General features: G+C 42.4%; 1 protein-coding gene across 2 annotated transcripts in view; it reads right to left on the bottom strand.

Annotated features, from left to right (window-relative positions):
• asic1b (acid-sensing (proton-gated) ion channel 1b) overlaps positions 1–21,077 on the bottom strand; it is a 175,983-nt gene that overhangs the window by 54,770 nt on the left and 100,136 nt on the right. The window contains exon 1 of one of the 2 annotated variants that reach the window (XM_069677585.1): positions 5,978–6,649. The exons of the other annotated variant lie outside the window; for it this stretch is intronic. Within the exon in view, the coding sequence (XP_069533686.1) occupies positions 5,978–6,649 (672 nt within the window). Of the gene's footprint in view, positions 1–5,977; positions 6,650–21,077 lie in introns of those variants that run through there. 2 annotated transcript variants of the gene reach the window in all.

The raw sequence follows: 21,077 nt of genomic DNA, 5'->3' as shown, positions 1-21,077 counted from the left end.
CCCCTTGTGATCGCTCTTTGATATGAGTGAAATCATGGATGCTGGCAAGCCAAGTGAATCGCTGGAAAGCCTTAAAAACAAATGGATTAGTATCAGAGGTACCAATTTCACTAATTAGATCATCACACTGCTTTAAAGGGAGATTAAGGGAAGAAAAGCTTCCTGTAATGCATTCGATATTATGTAGTATAATGTAAGTGCATGCAAAAATCTAATTTAAGGCTCTGCGCTTCTTTGATAATTTAATTGCCATTCTGTGTAGCTGTACGTAAAAGGGGACACATTTGAACTTCTCGTCTGAAAACAGCTAATAATGGCCGAGAAGATGAGAGAAAGTCACAGCCGTCTGAATTTCAGTGCAACTATAAATATTTAATGGCTCTGTGCTGTCACCTCTCGGAGGGGGGGAGGAGATTCAACTGTGCAAGCCTTCTTCAAACTCAGAGTCCGTAATGACCACTTTCTGACCAAACTTAATCAAACTTATTTCCATAACCTGAAATTTAAAATCCATTTCTGTGGTGTGATTCGTACACACAGCAGACGTAGCGAGGGGGAAGAGAAGCAACTGAACAGAAACATCAGGGAGCGTTCTGCCGTTCAGAGCAGGAGGCACGTGCTCCGGCAGCGTGTCCGTGTTGTTGTGCTCGTATCGCCTGATGAATCTGAATTTAAAGCCAACTAATGAAACAGCAGGAATCAAACATAGATCGAGCTCCAAAGAACGCATATGCCCTGCACAACTGGAAAATAGCATAAATCACAAACTGACTACATACCACAAACAAAGAGAAACAAAATCAATTTCCATTTGAAGAAGTGACAGTTTAATTAGCGTAATTGCACAAGGTGTAGAGGAACTGTTGCTCCACAAAGTGACAGGAACAAATTGAGTTCAGCACGCAATCCAAGTTGGCAGAGCGAGATTAATTCAGCCTTTTTTTCTTTGTCGGTGCGCACATATTGTGATCTATGCGCTCCTTTTTTAAGGGTAATTTGCTAACATCTAATTTATCATGGCATATGCTTGAAGATAATTACATTACACTTTCCCTGATACAATCTCTTCCCAATGGCTGCTTTGAATAAGTGCTGAACCATAACAAGTATTTACAGCTAAGAGCCAGATGGCGAGGTCAGAGCTGGCATTTCATTTTCCACTCATGCAGTCTTTCTCCCTGTCTGTCTGTCTGTCTGTCTGTCTGTCTGTCTGTCTGTCTGTCTGTCTGAGTATACAGACTGATGCTCTTGAGGAGACAGGAGAAGGGTGTAACCGGATCCACTGGCTGATCTGTTGACAATGCTGAGCTCTGGAGAAAGGGAAGCTGTAGCTAATGGGCTGGAGATGGAGCAGGAAGCAGGGATTTGGATCACCGCTCTGTGGGGGGCTCACATTCTGCTCGGGGACAGAATCTCTGCAACCTGAACCGCCTATCTACAGGGCGGCAGCCAAGCTGCACTATTGACCCGGGCCTTAGCCAGAGATCATCATCGCAGTGTCCACACAGACAGACTGAAACAAACTTTGGCATGCACAAAAACACGACAGAGACGTTGGACAGAAGGGACAGAGAGAGAGAGAGAGAGAGAGAGAGAGAGAGAGAGAGGAGGAGGAGGAGGAGGAGGAGGAGGAGGAGGAGGAGGAGGAATGGACAGAGATCCACAGAGATTGAGAGAGACAGAAAGCAATCAATCAGCTCACCTCTCCTTCCTGCTACTCCTCAATACTCCAACAATAGAGTCTGCTGGGCCATTAGTGGCTCTTTAGCTGATATAATAAACACACACTAGCAGGGATTCTGTGTTCTCCGCAGTGGGACTGGCGGTGCTGCCAACAACCACATTACACAAAATAAATACTCCTTATTGATTTACCGCTCAGGAAAAGTGTAACAGAAATACTAAATGTGATGCTGTTAAGTAAGTTAGCCTACTCTATAGAAATAACCAGGCCCTGCTACAGGCCATAAGGGAATGGCTAACCTATTAGCGACAATGCTAGTCCCTCTCCTCTGCCTGTGTATTACCAATATCATTATATAACCATCATTTACCCGCCAGCTTATCTCATTGTCCATTTAAGTCTAGTTAAGTTTGTGATTTCCCAGAATGCCTGTTGACAACTCGATGCGAAAAGGCTTATTGCTTTTAATCAATATTGGGCATATTACCAGTGTAAATAAGAGAGTTAGCTCGTTATTGATCACTAAGGTGTAAGTACTGTACTGTTCAGGAGCTTCTATGCATTCAAAATGAAACACTGTGTTGTTGCATTGCACGGATCGATTTCAAATCATCCAAAGTCACTTTTCATCTCTGACTCTGAAATTAAACATCAATTAAAATATCTCTGAATGCTGTTAATCAATCCATCCATCATTATCTATACAGCTTATCCTGTTCAGGGATCAGGGGGACTGCAGCCAATCACAGGGCTGACACACAGAGACAGACAACCTTTCACTCTCACAACTACTGGCAGTTTTAGAGTCACCAATGAACCTAACGAGCATGTCTTTGGACTGTGGGAGGAAGCCGGAGTACACAGGCATGCACGGGGACAACAAGCAAACTCCACACAGAAAGGCCCCTACGTCCGAGCTGTGAGGCGACAGCGCCACCTTGTAACCCCCAGTTACAATCATTTATATAGCAAGTTTTATACAGATGGAGTGGCTCAAAGTACTTTACAGTAAAGTGAAGGAACAGGAGAATATGACACAAGGGGCAAATTAAACTCCAAAAAGCCCAAATGCTGCACAATAAAACCAAGCAATCAGTTATTATAACAAAAAAAGGCACCAAATGTTATTGCAAAATCAACTTGGACTCTTTTGTCTGCACATATGAAGCATAAAAAGCCCTAAAAAGCTACTTTTCAGCAGTATTTTGGGGGCTTACGGGGAATAATTTCAATACATGGCTGGTTATCAAACATGTCCAAGGCATAACATTACACTTATTATGTTTGCTTTGGAACAGTAAGAAAGTATTGGTTCATAATGACTGTATGAGCTGGAGGAACAATCGATGATTATATTAGTGGGAGGCAGTAATGCAGAAGGGTTCAAGTTAAATTGACATGGACTATAATTAGTTCTATTAGAGCTGACAGAGAAATGATTACTTGTCACTTGTGTTAGTCTGGCCTTAAGCTGCACTACAGTAACAACTACACCTCAAACCTGCACGCATGCACACTGTACTTCACAGAGTTTAATACCTATTTAACCATGTTTTTAACGCATATTCAGCATTAAACATTTACTTAGCATATATGCTGCTTGTATGTTACATATAAAAAAAGCCAAAAACATAACTACAATTTGTTTGTATGCTGTTAAAACAATATTTCAGGACATGTTCTAACCCGATAACCTTCTCTGTAATTATTTATGATGGTCCGCTTAAAGATAATTGTGTTTATAGAGACGCACTGGCTGCTTATTTAAATGCAAGCATGTGCCACAGCTTCACCGAGCTGCGCGAGGTGATAATGTGATCGAAAGACGCCTCATCTAACTGAAAGTAAGACATCAAGAAAGCAAGAATGAGTTTTGAACCGCAGCGTGGCAGTAAGGTCTGTCATTGAATAAAGCCTGGTCACTGCCGCACTCGAAGGCTAATAAAACAGCAGACTGCACTGCTGTCACTGTGCTTTGTCTTTTAAAAAGCACATCAACAGAGGCTGACAGCTGGCCCTATTTCACCTCAAGGACAATGGCCACATAGCTCACTTTTTTTTTATGTCTTTAGTGATACTGATTGCCTGACCGGGGCGTCTTTAAATTTATGCCTGTGTTAGAGACACTGGAGCTTAATGAAAATATGTAGATTAAGATGTGGAGTCTGCAGTCAAAGTGACATTTAGCTCTCTCGCGTGGCAACTCCTACTTCCTTTTTGAGCTGTATCTGTCAGCATGCTCAGTCAGTGTAGGGCCTCTCAGTGGTGGGAAATTTACTCAAGAATATTCCTTCAAGGAATAAAGACCTCCGTGTTGCTATAACAGAGACAATAAAAATGCTATTTTTGTTCTTTTCTGCGGCAGTAATTCTATTTCTCTGCAGGATAATTAATCTCCTCCTGCGTGCACGCACTGTTCTTGGTAAATAAAGAGACTCTGGTTTGAAGTGTTTGCCCTTCCACTTCAGGATCTGCCCCGCTGTGATAAAACACGTTCGTCTTTACACACTCACACCTCCAATTTCCTCATGCAGGACCTTCGCTTCACATTGCCCCAGACGTTTCCTTAAACTGTGTTTTGGTTGAGAGAATATTGCTCTCCATTTGAGAAGCCTCCAACCACATAATGTCAGAGCGACTATCATGGTTGGCACTGTGAAACATCTAATTAAAACCAACTCTTAGGACACCTCTTAATGTGTAATGTTCTGTCATTCAATTATATTTTTGTAACACTCATGGCATTGATTTTATGGGTAGGGTAGCAACTAATGATTACTTTAATTTACCTATAATCTATAAATGTGTCCCCAATTGTCCAGAGCCAAACTACAACAAACAATCCAACACCTGAAAAATATCACATTTAAGGAAGACGAGGAAAACTGAATTTACTGAAGTTTCAGAAGCTATAAGTTAAACTTCAAAATCATTTAAATAGTTAATTATGAAAAAGGATGCTAATTACTTTCTGTTGTATAAATTATGGATTAAGCTAGAAAAGATTTAGTAGCTATAAACTATGATCAGTTGTAATTACAACTTCCACTACTGCAATTCTAATTGAGCTATTCGCAGTGCTGAAGTAACTAATGTAGCAAAATAAGCTGTAGATTGACAGAGGCATGTTGGACCAAATGAGAATCATGTGTCATGTTCATGCATTTACACGCTGATGTAATTGCGGCTCATGTAACTTTAGTACATCCATTAGAAGTCGGCTCATATGATTCCAGAACTGTGCAAAGGTCAAGCAGATCAATAAACCAATAGCTGGAGATTGTCAACACTTCTTGGTGGATCAGTATTCCACTCGTGTGCCGTCTGATGTGCACACTCAAGGGAACCTTTGGGCAGCAGACATAAAATCAGAAATACCAAGAATTCAGGGAATGTGTGCCTGGCAAGAGGCTGCCCTTTAGCTTCCTTCAGGCAACACAAAGATTCATTCAGTGCTGTTTAATTCAATAACAACAGCTTATGCCAAGAATGCCACTTTAAGTAATGGAGCCTGCTTTTATTATGTCTGCGCGTTTTTGAAATTTACAATGGTTACATTAAAGCGACATGCTGACTCGGAAAAACATTTTTATTTACAGCAATGACACGGGATGGTAAGTCAGTAAATGACTCCGCAGCTTTAAATAAACTCCTCCGTGCTTTGTGATTTTCCTCATCAGTGAGGTCTCCTCTCTGGTGTTACGGCTTAGTTCAGAATCAGGGTTTATTTAATGTCCTCATTTTATCACAATGAACTTAAACAAAAGATACTCTTTAATGTAGTTCAGCAACTACATTCAATTTCATCTCCAACATTATCAATCAATCAAAAGTATTAAATCTACCAGACGGATATGAACACCTCTTGAATGTGCTAAAGTGCTTAACAGATTGGGAAAGCCATTTATTTTTACAGCGATGACTTGATTGGCTAGTAACTCACAAATTTACCCAACAGCAGAAAATAAAGTCTTTCTTCTGTATCAGTGATTTTCTACAGAGTTCTCATCAGTGAGGGCTTCTGTCCTAACGTCAGACTTTAGGCTTTAGAAGAAGGACGTCCATATTTTATCAGGCAATCAATGAAATCTAACAATTCCTTCTCTGCATCAAATGTGATCAATCAATCAAAATTATCAAGTCTGCCACATGCATACAAAGTTCCTCTTGAACATATGAATTGCTAAATTGCACTGGTAATGTCTAATTTATAGTCTGCTGCTTCCTATAGAGATCAGACCTTTGAAACAGTTTTCAAACGTACTCTCACTGCGGGGTCTCTGTGTATCCTACCTCTCTGAAGTTCTCTGACCCACACTCCAAGCCTCTAAAGTTGCACTCCAGCAGCATGTCGTCTATGCGGTGTCGAGTGCGATTGTAGAACTCGTCCAGGCTGAAGCGAGAGCCCGGCGGGCGATCCGGCTCCGGGGCGAGTGGGAAACCCGGCGCCATGCCTTCTTCGAAGCCCAGCAGAGGGCCCATGAAAATCAGGTCGCTGTAGCTCATCTGAGACTTCCGAACAAAGTTGTAGTTGCATATGGTGACAGCCGGGAAGGTCATGTTGTTGGCCACTTTCTCATCCAGCATGGTGATGCGATCATACTGGAGATAGTAAATGATTCTGTCGGCTACCTGGAACAAGAAAGCGGACAGAGCACAGGTGAAGACCACCGCCCACAGACCCTGGCGAAAGCCAAACTTTTTCTCCTCCACAAATATGTGGTTGGCGCCATGGAGGGAGCAACCGCTGAAGAAAGCGGCCAGGTCATCCACCTCGGTGACGTCGTCCTCCTCGTCATTGTAATCATCTGCTTGACTACACCCATCCAGGTAGTCCTGCGAGCCCCCGTCATCGTAACTCTTCTTCACGCGCTTGTAGTGGTCGTCAAAACCGTCTTTGCCGTATCCTCTGCCGGGCTCGTCGTCCGCAGAGAAGGAGATGGTGCACATGATCCGGACCGGCATGGCGGCAGGATGAATGAGTTGATGAAGCTTAGAAATAAGAGTCCAAAAACCCAAAGAAAACAGTGGTGGTAAACTTCTAAAGCATCCAAACCTGCCTAAAGCTAGGTGGGACCTTAATGGTCAATCAAAACACTGACCTAACCAAACACAACCTGCCTCAAACAAAGTCTCCTGGAGAAAAGAGCCCAAGTCTATGAGCAAACCACACCTTCCGCTCCCAACCATTCACGTCTACTCTGAGTTGAACTGCCTAGCCTTGGTTTGTCCTTGTGTCTCGGGGGCAGATCCATCCCTTAGAGCAATCGCCAAAGAAAGGAGAAGAAGAAGAAAAGGAGTAGAAGAAGGAGGAGGAGGAGGAGGGGAAAGAAGGTGAGGCAATGAGGAGCATAGGACACAGAATACTCCCGCAGGGCCCAGCTACAGGTCACCGTGCTGGGGCAGAGTTTCACCGTTTACAGGAAAAAAAACCCAAGCTTGGCGCAGTGGGAGAGAGAAAACGAGACAGAACAGGAGCCGATGGACAAAGTTGCAATAAATAGGCTGTTTATTTCTGCTGATATTACCGTTCAGCGTGACCTCACTCCTCCTCCGAAAACACAATGATCTCAGCACAGTTGTGTAATCAAATGCAAATAATACTGAGGTGTTACCGAAATGACTACAGACGAGCAACATGAAGAGATTCACACACAAAAATATGGAACGAAACGTTACCTGCAGAGGTTTAACATCAAGATCTGCTATCATGTTGAGTTTTAAAGTGCAGGGAACAAAAGCAAATAAGATGTGAGCTTTTAGAAGACACAGAGACGAAGTATTAAGTTCACATCTGACGCCTAATCGAGAAATAAGCTGCAACGGAGCAACCGCCATGAGGCAGTCAGAGAATTTAATCAGGCCTCCCATTTGCTCATTGTTATTTCAATCTAATGGCTCATTTTACAAACACATCTCTTTCAAATTACAAACCCTCCACATAGCTGCGGGCAGTTCCGCGGAAAGCGAATTAACTGACACCAAATATGTACAAGTAGTGGAGAGGAGAAAAGAAACACGTCTTAAATGGATCCTCTCCTTATTGAATATGGAGATAAATGCAGATTCCCAGAGGTGGTGTTGGTTGTGATATGAAAAGGAAATGCCCGAGACCGATCCATCCGTATTGATCCGCCTCCATTAGACTGCTGAGATTATTTTCAGAAACATGATGGTGCCAGATAATGAAACGTTAGATGCATTCAGGGGGATGACAGCACTCTTTACAATAAAATCCTGCAGCTAATGATACCAACCTCTAAGGAAAAGCTACATTAAACTCGTAATGCCAATAGAAAACACATTACCCGAACCGATCCATTGTGTCAGGCTCTTAAACTGTAACAAGCCGCCAGCGTGTTTTCAAGTGAGAGGGTGAGAAACGCAGCAGACTTGGTCAATATGTGTCTAGCTGCAGCTGTGACGATTATCCATCACAGGGAGAAAAAAACTGCTGATGATAAGAGAGCAAACAAAAGAGTTGTGGCTTGGCCTTGATCCTCTTCTATCTTGGAGCCTGCTTAACAGCAGCGCCTGACAGCCTCTGGTTTTTGAATATGTATTAGTGATCACTAGATAGCCTCCGGCATCCAGCCTGACCTAACAAGAAGGTCACAGAGCTCCCCCGGCTGCTTTCTCGAGGCCTTCTGAGAGCTGCATGAATATTCACAAACATCTTGGATTTGGCACAAGACGCCAAGTTGTGAAACTGCTGCGGAGGAAATTAAACGGTGGAAAGAAGTGCAATGAACCCCTGAATAACAGCAGATGATTAGGTTAATGTACTTTGTGCGGAAATATCTTAATTACATTGTCAGGGCAGATTTATTGAGGCTCACAGGGCTGCAATAAATCAGAGTTTGTTTTGGCATCTGAGTTCTCCTCAAAAGGGATAAATCCAAACCAAACATGATTGTTTTACTAAATTCTCCCCCATTTATCTCCTTTTTTATGTCTTTTCATCCACATCCCTGCCACTGTGATTACTAATGCCTTCAAATCGTGTTCACTCTGCCTCCTCATGTATACTATTATCCACTAGGGGGCAGCAGCAGCACATCTACTCCTGCAGTCTGCTCGGGGCTGAAAGTGCCATGACAAAGCATCAAAAGAGTTGAAAGGCAACATTTTGAGAGGGTCAAGAGGCTGACTGTGATGACAAGAGCTCTTCTGTCAGTTTGTTTTACTCCTTTGCACACTACCGATTCATATAAAGATATTACTGCTTATTTCATAGAGGATCATATTGTTTCCTAAAGAGATTTCACCATTCAGCCACAGAAAATACATCAAAAAAGCAGCTTTCTGAAGGATTTTTAAAAAGGCCATAAATTATCGAAGATTAAATAGAGAGTTTCGGGCATTTAAAGAAACAGGAAGCCCCTAAAAGCACATAAAAAACTTTGATCATAAGTCCTGAATGCATTAAACGGAAGCACTTACTTCTCCGACGTGCCCTTGTGGCCCAGGGACCATTAAGTGGTCTCTGATATAAATCCATGTGGGGACTTTTGGTTCATGTTGTTCTCCATTTCCTTTCCCCCTGATTTCACCTCATCTCTCTGCTATCAACTACCAAAAAAGTCCTTAAATGCCTCCCGAAAAGGATCTTCAAAACCAATTACCGGCGCTTTTAGATTGCAGGAAAAGGTTTGTCTCCACAGATGAACTCAAAACTCAGCTGACAAAACGGGAAAAAAAACCAACATGAGGATTTTTTGGGGGTATACTTTCACATCAGGTCAAAAGGTGGCAGTGTTGTGATGTGCGCGTCCACTGTCACCATAACAATATATATACATACCTCTGGGGCTGGGATTTCAACAAGGCCACGCATTTCGCCATGGTCAGAGCGAGAAGAGCGCGGGGCAGATGAGAGGAGAGGTTTAACGCTCTCTTTCAAGTCCCTCTCACCAGCTCACAGCTAGGATCGACCTGGAGTTGCCATGGATACATCCTGGCCGTCAGCGAGAGGATGCACAAAGCCCATTACTCAGAACATGCATATAGTCTCACACACACACACTCACAAATACTCAAAAACTGCAAAAACATGGATAAATGGACGGTCTCTGCACAGCTTTCTCTTTCCTACTACACGCACACACACACACACACACACACACACACACACACACACACACACACACACACACACACACATAGATATATTTAGACCGGATAGACGCTTGATTCTCTCACATAATTTATGCATCCCTCATAAATGTCATTAGAGTGAGGATTAGAAATGAGCAGAGAAAGGGAGTAAAAATGACAAAATAAAGATATCACAAAAAAGAGCTGACACGCAGCGTTATTACTTTGCTCCGAGGCAGCGCTCAATCAATAGTCTAGCATTCATATTCTGAGGTTATTGTGGGATTCAATGGATTCGGCCTGCACAGGAGGAGAAAAAAAACAAAGAGCAAGTAAACAAGCACCGTGCTCGGTCTGTTCCCACAAGATGCTGTGGTAGAATGAGACGGAGGCCAACGGCAATGACGCCTTTCTCCCAAACACAATATTCTGTCCTCACCTTTCAACGGAGGCCATCGCTATCTGATACACAGACTGTTAGACCCACAAGCTCCCCCGCTGGGAGGAAGTAATATGCTGAGAACAATGACCTGTGTTTTTTTAAGTGAGTGGCTGTAGCCAGACAACACAGTTCTCATATAAAAAAGCACAGAGGTGATCCACAACTTAATGACCTGTTCAGCGGTATGGTTGGAAAGAGAAACAGTCCTGTGATAAGACACAGACCTCGGCAGGTTTCGCCTGGAAATGGAAGAACGTGTAGCTTTTATGCTTGCAGACAACATCTGTCTAGAGTTGTTTAGATAATAATAGTAGTATAATAATAGTATCCAAATGCCTCCAATACAGCCTAAAATGTGGGATCAGGGGTACGCCAGTAAGTGCTCCAATTCATTACCATAAATTATTATTCTTGAAAACAACTTGTTGTACCAGAAATAAATTCTTCTGTGACACCTGAAAACAGCAACCTATACAGAAAGTTGCACTGCGCTGCCAGGTAATTTATTTCATGATAATAGCAAACAACAGCAGCGCGGTGTTAGAGAGGAATGTAATGTAAGGCAGAGCTAAACAGAATAAAGCAGATTCATGTATCTTGCTCACTGGTTGGTGTTTAAGTATATATTTTTTTTCCTTTTCTGGTACCTGAACGAGTACCGATCCAATACCAGTGTGATAGTGCACAAAAAAAAGGTGTATATGAGTAACCCTCTCACACACATCCAGGGATCATTGTTGTGTAGCCACACTGTCCACAACAGTCTATCTTAATAAAACAAGTAAGCTAACTCAATGCTCAAATAAATTTGACATACATTGATTGAACTAACTTGAATTGATAACAGTTAGTTACATTAACTTATTTAGTCTAAATTGAGTTCATAGCATCTTTAAAAATTGTAAACCCCCGCCCGAGGGCTGCTCTGATGCAGAGTGACAGCACAAGAGAAAAAGATACTGGAATTACACCGCGTCTGTAGCTGCTGGAAGAGGAGTATTTTAGAGGGAAACCTGCATTTTATGATTGTTGCAGAAAACTGAGGAAACAGTGACATTTCTGTATTATGAGGTCATTATTTTTAACTTATTTGAAAATGTTAAAGTCAGAGTAAAAAGTTGCACTGGATTAAGCTAACATTAGCAAGTGAACATTCATCTTTGGAGGTTACGAAAAAAAGATATTGCGAAATTACTTTGAAACATTTGACTACCGGTGCTGCAGCTAGCGGTGGCTGGCAGCCTACGGTAACATTGATTGTTGTGAGGGTGCGTCTGCAATGGCCATCATGATGGTGAATGTCTGTGGGGAAAAAAACATTTTCTATAAAAATATGAATATAAAATATTAGCAGCAATTAAATCCAATAAAATGAGGTGTGTCTTATTTGTCCAAGTGAGTATTAACATCTGACACTGATTTGAGGACACTGGGTCACATGACATGGAAGCTATTGAAAAAAAAGAATTCAAAATACTCACTTATTTTAAGCTCAATACACTGCATGGAATGGGTATGTTTACTTTATTAATCTAAGTTACCTTAACAATAAATAAAAGTGTTCCGTTTCCTCAAATGGTTTGAGTTGAACTAACTTATCAGGTTTTACAGTGGACACACTAAGAGCTCACAGCTTACTCAGATAACGCATGTTCATGCTAAACACAGAATCATTTCACATGACTTGATACAGTTAAGTCCTTTTCCAAGGTAAACGAGGCTTGTTAGAATGTACAGTGCAGGCTCAGCTTAAACCCTTTGCAAAACATGAACAAATCCATACAAATAGCTATGACAAAACTCTTTTATATCCAGGTTGACAGTTGGACTTAACTGAAACTGAACTGCTCTAAAATTACATAAATCTTAGAATGAATCAGAAGTCTGTATGGAGAACATTCCTGTGGCACATCTCTCTATTTCATGAGTCCACCAAAAACAGTGCAGAGACACTGATCTGTAACATGGCATTGCTTTATTCAGTGTACCTCTGACCAACATTACATTCTTCTCTAGCATCGTACTGTTGTTGTTTGCAATCGTCACATATATTATTATTTTAAATCAGCTCTTCTTGGCCGCTGTACAACAGCAGTTTCTGATGGCAGCAAATATACATCCATGGAGGCAGCAAAGCTCTGAGCAGTCTCTGGTTTGGCACAGTGCGACTTGTTGTGTAGGCTACTGTTTTGGAGTGCCGCAGTAGAATTCATTTCTGGCCAAACAAGCTGATTTTTCTAAAAGGCTAATACATGACAGTATAGGATCAGCGTATGGACTGGCGTACTTGCCAATACAGAGTCTGCATTTAGGCCAATGACTGTATATACAGATGGACGGCTCCCAGTCTGCTCCCATTCTACAAAACAGCCCCCGTGATAAGAGTTGCCATCTTGTGATGGTGACGTCATTTGGAGCCAGAGTCTGTGCAGTAGAGATCAGCGGGTGGAGCGGCCGTAGCCACTTCCACTAACCCAAGCACACACTTAACTTACCAAAAAAACAGCAAGGATCCCGCACACGGGCGTGTTTAACAGCAGAACAGCTTCTCGTGTTCACAGGTATGGAAACTTCAGTGACTGTAGTGATTGTTTTAGTTATGTTTCCTCTCGCGGATCGTCCTCCACTCTGCTTACCCAGAACTGATCGGCTGCCAGAGGTATTTGTCAACAGAGCTGTCAATCATCCTTTTTACAGCATCAAATAATAAATTAAAAAATCAGTCAGAAAAATGAACACTTGGACGTAAATCAGCAGGATAAGAACTAACTATAATGACAGAAACCATGTTTGAGAAAAATGTATTTGATGTGTATTTTGATTTTATAGTTTGATGTCCCATCTGTTAACATGGAGGAGGCGGGCTTTATGACCTATACTGCAGCCAGTCAGCAGGGGGCAATAGAGAGGGTTTGGCTTCACTTTTAGGGAGCTGTTAGGCTGTATCCGAGGCGTTTCTGATACTGGTATGTGTTCAGAACAATTAGAGTCTTTTGTAGACTAAAAGCTCCAGCATGTCTGCAGAAAAACCTCCTCCCTTAAAAGAATTTATATTTTAGGAAGAGAAAGTGACAAATTCAAGAGAGACTAGTGTCAAATGACATTTTGAGAACAGTGAATAAAAGTCAGCACCAAACCCCCTCTGCTGTTCATGGTGTAGATTTCGGCTCATTATCGTATCAATGTGTCCAGATGAATGATTAATCCAGAGTTTACTATAACACTAGGAACGTCTGTTTGTGTTGGCTCTGCGACACACTACACGTCTGAGATAAATGTATCATGTTATAAAGGCATTAGCTTTCTTCCACACTGTGAATGAAAGAAAAAAGATGGAGGGAACACTGGTGTGATACAGCCATCACAGGTGAAATAAAAGTCAAAATAAACACAGTAAAAGCACCAACTGACAGGTTTAAAGCACAGCCCCCATGTGCTCAGAAGATGTATGAGGTAAACACACAGTGGCACCAGAGCAGCCCCTTTAAACCTGACCTTGTGTTATAGCACATTCAGGGACAATGATAAAAAGACAGACTCGCTGCAGCAGACTCACACTCGTGTGCCGCCTGGTAAGCTTTCATCAGAGGCATAAGTGAAAGTGCCGCTTTTCTGTCTGCCGTGTGATTTGGTCGTGCATTCAGAATGAAGGCTGAAGACCAATCTCAGCTCTGCATAAGCATCAAGTATTTGAAAGTCGATTTAGCAACAGTAAACAGACAACTCGCCTGAATGTCTGAGCTATTTTATGCTGTGGTTTTCTCTCCTTCTAGATAAAGCTTCCAACACCGCTGACATACTGTAGATAAGATAAGATTATAAGATTTTTGGTTGTTTAAAACATTAGAAAGGTTTAATGCCGGGCCGTGCTCGTCATTACGGACCAAGAAAGAAGAACTAAAGAGCACTCACCAAGGTTTGCTTTGTCCAAACAACAACTTTCTATCATGTAAGACAAAGAAGAGCAAAAAAGTATCTCATTTGGAGTCTGGAGCTGGTGCATTGTTTGAATTTATGCTTGAAGTCAACTCTGCCTTTTGAGTCATGAAACAGAATTTTAAAATCCCCTCAGTCAGTTTTGTTGAAAGCAAGCATTCAAAGGCTTTGAAAGAAACTCCTGCTTAACATTTTAACCACAATAAAAGAACAAAGATTCAGTCGGTACTTGAAGTGTTCTTGTGGTTTAGCAGACAAAGATGCAACGTCCAAGTTTTTAACTTCGCCAAGAACTGCCTGTTAAAGGCTCACTTTGTACCAATTTGTTCCGTTTATCTCCACTCATAACTATAATCTAAAAAAAGGCTTAAACAGCAGAAAATAATCTAAAGAACCAACTCAAATATTAGTGCTAAAAATCTCCCATTGTGTGCTCATGGTCAGTAGCATTATGTCAAACAGAAAGCGGCTGGTTCATTTAGAAAAGCCAACAGCCGTGGGGTAGAAACGGCTCCCTGCAGCAGCTGCTTCGTGTCACTGCCTGTTTAACACTGCAGAGCAGATCTCGCTTTTCGACACACGCTGACGCTGCCAACTAAAGCCTTCAAAGGAAAGATCTCATCCACAGCTGAGTGCTATGTTCTTCTCCAGTTCTCTGCCAAACTTCGCCCATTGCAGTGCCTCGGACGGCTCTGACGAACCAACAATGAGCAATGAGGCCAAACAGAGGGTGCTCCTCAGTGGACGTTGTGATGCAGACTGAAGTCAAATATTTGCTCATACGAGAGCAGGCTGCAGGCGGAGCGGGAACACGCTGCATCTCAAGTGGTGTTGATATTTATGACATGCTTGAAATTTACACCATGCAGTGATGGGTATCTAATGATGATAGCAGCTGGCAGCAGTCAGGCCGCCAAGTGCTTTTAGTGTGAAAAAAAACAGCAAGACTAGACTGAAACAGAGATAGAAGCAGAGGGATGTTGCTAAGGTCAGTGCAATTAGCGCTGCATTGAAGTTGTTGATGGATGCCAGATGGAATTTATAGCAGAAGAAGACAAATCAATGGAGATATCATATGTCTGCTTTTGGAATCAATTGAATCCATAGCAGCACCAGCCCGTTTAGAGGAGACACACATCAGAGCCTCTTCCTTCTCTCTCTGATTGACGTGTCAGATGTGAACAGAGCCGGGTCAGAGGGCAAAGAAAGCCGCTCTTTGATTGGTCGATCTTCTGTGGCATTACACAGCGGCACCGGCTCCTCTTCTGAATGTGATTATCACCCAGTCCAAGCCATTACCCCCACGGTGAGGTCCCCTCGTCTCCTGCCTTCCTCTTCACCTCTTCCAAATCGGCTTTTACTCGTTCTATCTCTGTTCGATTCAGTCTGACTCTATCTCTCACGTTCTCGCCGCCCTCTACCTCTCCTTCCCTCCCTCCCTCCCTCCCTCCCTCTCTCTCAATCTTTATTACTAAGATGAGTACCGGTGGGACAGCATGCTGCCTTTTAACACAAGAGCCGAGAGCGACACAGTTATCAAGCTGAATGGTTTAAATATGTCACTTGGTGGCATTTTCATAAAGCCAATTCATAAGGGCAGGCCCGGAGTCACGCTGCTTGGGGATCTCTTCACTAATATCAGTGATTACTGAGTCGGCTTTCAGGACCTCCATCTGCATCATTTCATACATACTAATAAAAGCTAAGCAACTCGCTAAGCAACAGCCGTGCGGTTATTCATGTTCGCTCCTCTACGAAGACAAAAAGGCTCATATTACATGTTTTAACAGTCACCTTGTGTGTGAACAGGATTATAATGCACAGACATGCTGTTATGAAAGTCCCAGGTTTCTATGGTTCAGATAGAATGTGTTTTCTTCTGTATCTCGTCATTATTTCTGTCTGACACCAATGCAAATAACGCACAGGAGTTACGTGACAATCAAGACATTAGCTGCATTCCCCTTTTTGCCAGTCATGCCGTATCCTATTTTTCTGTGCTATTTCAAAGTCTGTCACGGCGATGTTATATATTCAGCAAGAAACTCCAGTCTCAGTGTATGATTTTCATTATGGTTGCTGAAGAAATGTCATTAATTTTGCACCACTCTAAAATAAGACTCGGGTTGCTCAAAACTCAGCGTGGATGTGACTTTGCTTCTTGTCACACAGCATGAAACCTCTGGTTGTCTCACATTTAAAGGGAGCGGTTCTGACTGAAGTTTAAAAAATAAAAAAAGTTAGTAAGCTTGCAATGTTTGTTCTTCAAACTTTAAATCCTGGGAAGCTTCATCCGCTGATACTTTTAGTAATAAGGGAAAACTCCAGGCCTAACTTTGTTACAAGTTTCTCTAGATAGCGCCTGCATGCAAGCATAATTCACAAACTGTAGCAGATCCTGGAGTATGCATGTGCATAATCACAGCTGTGAAATAACCAAAAAAAGGCGATACATAAAATTCATTCCACTGCCTTGTTCTTGCTCTTGAAGCATCTCGCAGTGACAGTGGAGTTAGATCTCTTTGATTTTTTGAATATGTGTAATGATAACAGCTTTGTACATGGCGCGCATCTTTTATCAGTCTTTCTCAAATGCCTTGCACAAAAACATTTCTAACAATATGAAGGTTTAATCATGTTTTAGTGTTCCTGCAAATAAAAACAAAGATGATCAAAATCGTGCCTCGTCGTCAGGCTATGACTATAAGGCCCATCCCTACTGCGAACTCTAATGATGACCGAGCAACATTCTCGCTGTAGAAATGATCGCCACATGATGAGTCACAGTTTGGCAGTCACCAACTCACACCGGCATTCAGACTAATCAGTTACGAGCTGAAACACACATCAGTGCTGCTCCAGAGGCCAGAGGGCAAATAACGCTGGACACTCTGGCTGCAGGACACATCATCAGTGTGGAGTTGTGTACAGGCATGTCAGAGCACTGTTGGAAGGGAGGACAGCACATCCATGGCCAACCTGTTTTTTTTGTCTGTCTGTCTGTCCTCAAGCGTTCTCACTCTAAATACAGCAACAATAATTAACACGTGGTTAACGATGTGAAACTTTTAACTCATTGTAAGGTTCAGGTGAAAGATCTTGACTTGGTTTTAAATGTGTAGTATGTATGTATTTATGTTAGTTACTGTTCAAAAGCCCCTGTGCATGCTGCTGGCTGACTGGTGTGAGCGCTGAGGAGCGCACGGATACACGCACTGCAGGCATCAGTTCCAGTTCAGTGACGTTGCAGATTAGGTCATCAGCATGGACAATTAACTCCCCTTTAACCTCTCCCTTCTGATCTGTGTGCGAGACTGATCGAGGTGAGAAATTGCTTTTGCTTCTGTAACTTAAAAGCAAGTTTGTTCTGCGTTGGCACGGATACCTTTGTGTATTTTCCCGTTTCTGTTTGGATGATCATTGCTGGGCCACAAGGTAGCTAGCTTGATAGCGAATTAAAGCTAGGTTACTTTATAACTGTGGTTCTCTGAATATTGGGTGTAACGTTTAAATAGAGAGCTTTGAACCCAGATTTGAGATGGATAATTGTGAATGTGTACATTTGATAGAATATCATTCAAACATATTTTCTCTTTGTTATTTCAGAGCCACTCACACCCACACGTGTCCTTTACTGTATGACACTGCATTTGGAAATTAAAGCATCCTCTTGGATTCTCTGTCCGGAATCATTCTGTCCATATTGTCCTTCCCAAATCAGTGTGTCTCCGAGGTCCCCATCCTCACAGTAACATAACCTAGTTACATTTTGCTAATAACTTAAGCAACACACAAATTAGCGTTCAATACATAACGAAAAAACAAGGGAACTTCTATATAAAGGTCAGCACAGGAATTGAACTCCTACCTCCTGGATAAAAGTCCAGTGCTTGTTAGACAGACATCAGTTTGGCAGACTTTTGTGCTCTTCTTACTAAAATGAGCGCTAAACCCTGCATGTGCAATGCTGGCAATACAGTACAGCCAATGAAACCGCATTATTCGGTTAGTTGCAAGTAAAACACTGTTGAGGACAAGGTGCAAAAAAACTGATGATGATGTGTTGTTCAGCAATGGCATGTCAACGTCCAGAATTGCTTTCCTTTATTCACTGCAACACACACAGCCTCAAACACATGCCCACATGCGACGCTCACACGCACTGATGTTGACAACTACTCCATCAATGCCACAAAATATATGGGACCCCTGTTAGGTGGCAAACAAATATTTTCTGGTGTCCCACAGCCATTCCTCGACAGATGATGGACGGCCAAGCAAGACGAGTATCGCCCAACTCATCACAGCCAATCCCACGTGAATGTCTGAGCGGTGCACATGGTGCAACTCTGCTCCTGCTTGAGTATTCAGAGGTGATACCTTCAAGGAAACCTCAGGAGAGCAGTGGGGAGGGGAGGGAGGGGGTGGGAAAAAAGACTAGAGGGAGCACAAAGGGTGGGAGAGAGGGAGGGTGGGGGCCAGATGCATGGGCTCAGATCTATTTGTCATGTCAGATAATATGACAAGCGCTCCAAGGGGGAGTTTATAACTAGATTATTGGAAGTACCTCGATTTATTTGCAGGACTAAAAGAGCCAACACTCGGGGGAGCCCGACGCTCTCATCACTTTTTAAAACATGATTAGATTCTGTTCATTTGCTGACTGAATTAAATTGTGTCTTTGGATAAAATAAAAGTTTGTCAGAGACGTGGATAGTTTGGCTAATGAGAGAAGCATCAGCCACGGTTGTTGATCGCTCCCCATTAAACCTCAGTCCTAAAGGCTTGGATAATGCTTTCAGTCCTCTAGCCATCCATCCATCCATCTATCAGCTGACAAATGATCACTAATCAGTCTGCTACATTTTACACACTTGCATAACAGCTTTTTTTTTTGGCTGCAAGGTCTATAATTTCCACCCAAAGCAAATCAATTTTCATCCCGCTTTGGAGCAGGTGGGTGGAAAGTTTAAGTCACACTTCAGTCAGCAAAACCTCAGCGTCCAATAACTTCATAATGAGTCTGTGCCCTGGTGGCTGCTTGTTCCTGCAAATGTAACCAACGGGCCCAACACGGACACAGAACAACATCGTAAAAAAAGAGCTGCGTTTGCTAAATCACCAGAGAGTGATTTTTCTTCGTTTCTGCGTTCGCATTGAGTATTAAAACAGAGATGATGAGGAGTCCAAGACACGGAGAAGGAAACAACACAAGGAAACAGTAAAGAGATTTTGCCGTTCACTTTGCAATGGTCTCTTCTCACAAGCTATCTTTTATTAGAGAAAGTGAGTCACCTGGACTCTCGAAAATGAAACCGAGCCCCCACATAAAGTGCTGCAGGGTTGCAGATTGTTTGAGGCCAACGCTGAAGTTTGAATCACCCAAGTTTTCTTTGACAAAAAGGACAATGGGATTTTTTTCATTAGATATTGGAGCAAAGTATTATCATGAACGCCTCTTCTGTGATTTTTCCTCTTTTGTACAGAGCAGCTTAAGATAGACAGGAAAGACAGGAGAGAGTGGGTTTGACATGCACCGAGGTTAGTGAGTGAATCCAGAGGCTGATGCAGCGAAGACTGAGCCTCTTTATATGGGGCACATTCTCTACCAACAGAGCTCAAACGGCACCCCCACTTTTGTGATTTTTTTAAACGTACATGAAGTAGCCAGAGGTTGAAATCTAACCTTAAGCTACATACCAAATACACCACCTACATATGACTTGAACTGGTGGGTGATTAGGTTTGTATCCGACAACCTCAGTCGTCTCATTTAGCTACCTTTTTGGAAACCAACTTGTTTAAGACACGTAAGACATGTTCAGACATCTAACAACAAACACTGATCTTGCGAGAAGGGATCCAGAAGTCATTTCTGGTTGGAGGACTTTTAGCAGCACTCTATGCAAAGCTTGTTTTCTGCTAGTGTGTCTTATGCAAACTATGATGGATAAAATCCTTCCAGGGAATGTCCTGAGAATTAATGTGATGTTTAATTCTTTACATTTACCTCCTAAACCTCAAATGAGTTGTAGATTAGAGAGCCATCAACCAGTGAAGATTAGGATCTAGACAGGCCTTGACAGGGGCTCACTATATGAGATTTACCATTTCCTCATTCCAAATAAGGGCCTGGATGCTGATGAGAAGGTGGCAAAATCAATACGCCCTCCTCGTTCCCATGCTCGCTTGGAGCACGAGGCACTAAAAGAGGGTCAATGATTTAGCGCATCTCTCGCTGAAGGAAATTAATAAACATGAGGGTGCGGGTTGGTGCTTTGGCATGTATGCCGTTCACATCAGAGAGGTGAGAATGATGGGGAAAGTTAATTCAGCCTGCTTAGAAAGCTAACACAAAGAGATGCAAGGTCATTTCTATTTTGTCATGGCAGGGTACACAGTTCTGCCTCTCTTCTCTTTTAGCTTCATTTTGTACATCATCATTCTGTGCTTTCCAGCTCCAAAGTTAAATATTGAAATACATTTGGAGAAAGACTGTAATTCATGTGTCTGTAACTCAAATCTATCCCATTTCACAGCTGTAGATTCACTAACTTGCGTCCTCTTGAGGCACGTCTACAGATGAAAAAAGGAGAGCACATTGGGATTTACATGAGGGATTGAGAAAATAATCACATCTGTGTATTAGAAAATAGCAGTACTTGCAGAGTAAACCCACATGGCGTCTGCATCCACAGGAGGCAGTCATTAAACCATGTCCCGAGGAGGTGCAGCGCCAGCTTCAAGTAGTTTGGTATTATACCACCATGCCCAATTTACAAGCCAGCTGATATTTGCATCAGAGGCAAAGGAATTCCTTGGTGAAAACACAGCTTAGGGAAGAAACACATCTTCTGTTATCAGACTGATAAGGACAGCACTACTCGCATCTTTGCTATTTTTCTGCTAGTTTTTCTT

Source organism: Semicossyphus pulcher, unplaced genomic scaffold, assembly GCF_022749685.1.
Source record: "Semicossyphus pulcher isolate SPU_LCO1_2020_fin unplaced genomic scaffold, fSemPul1.0.p SCAF_3, whole genome shotgun sequence".
Lineage (NCBI taxonomy): Eukaryota > Metazoa > Chordata > Actinopteri > Labriformes > Labridae > Semicossyphus > Semicossyphus pulcher.
Note: the sequence above shows the minus strand (reverse complement) of the source record. Positions and strands in the feature narration are given on the sequence as shown.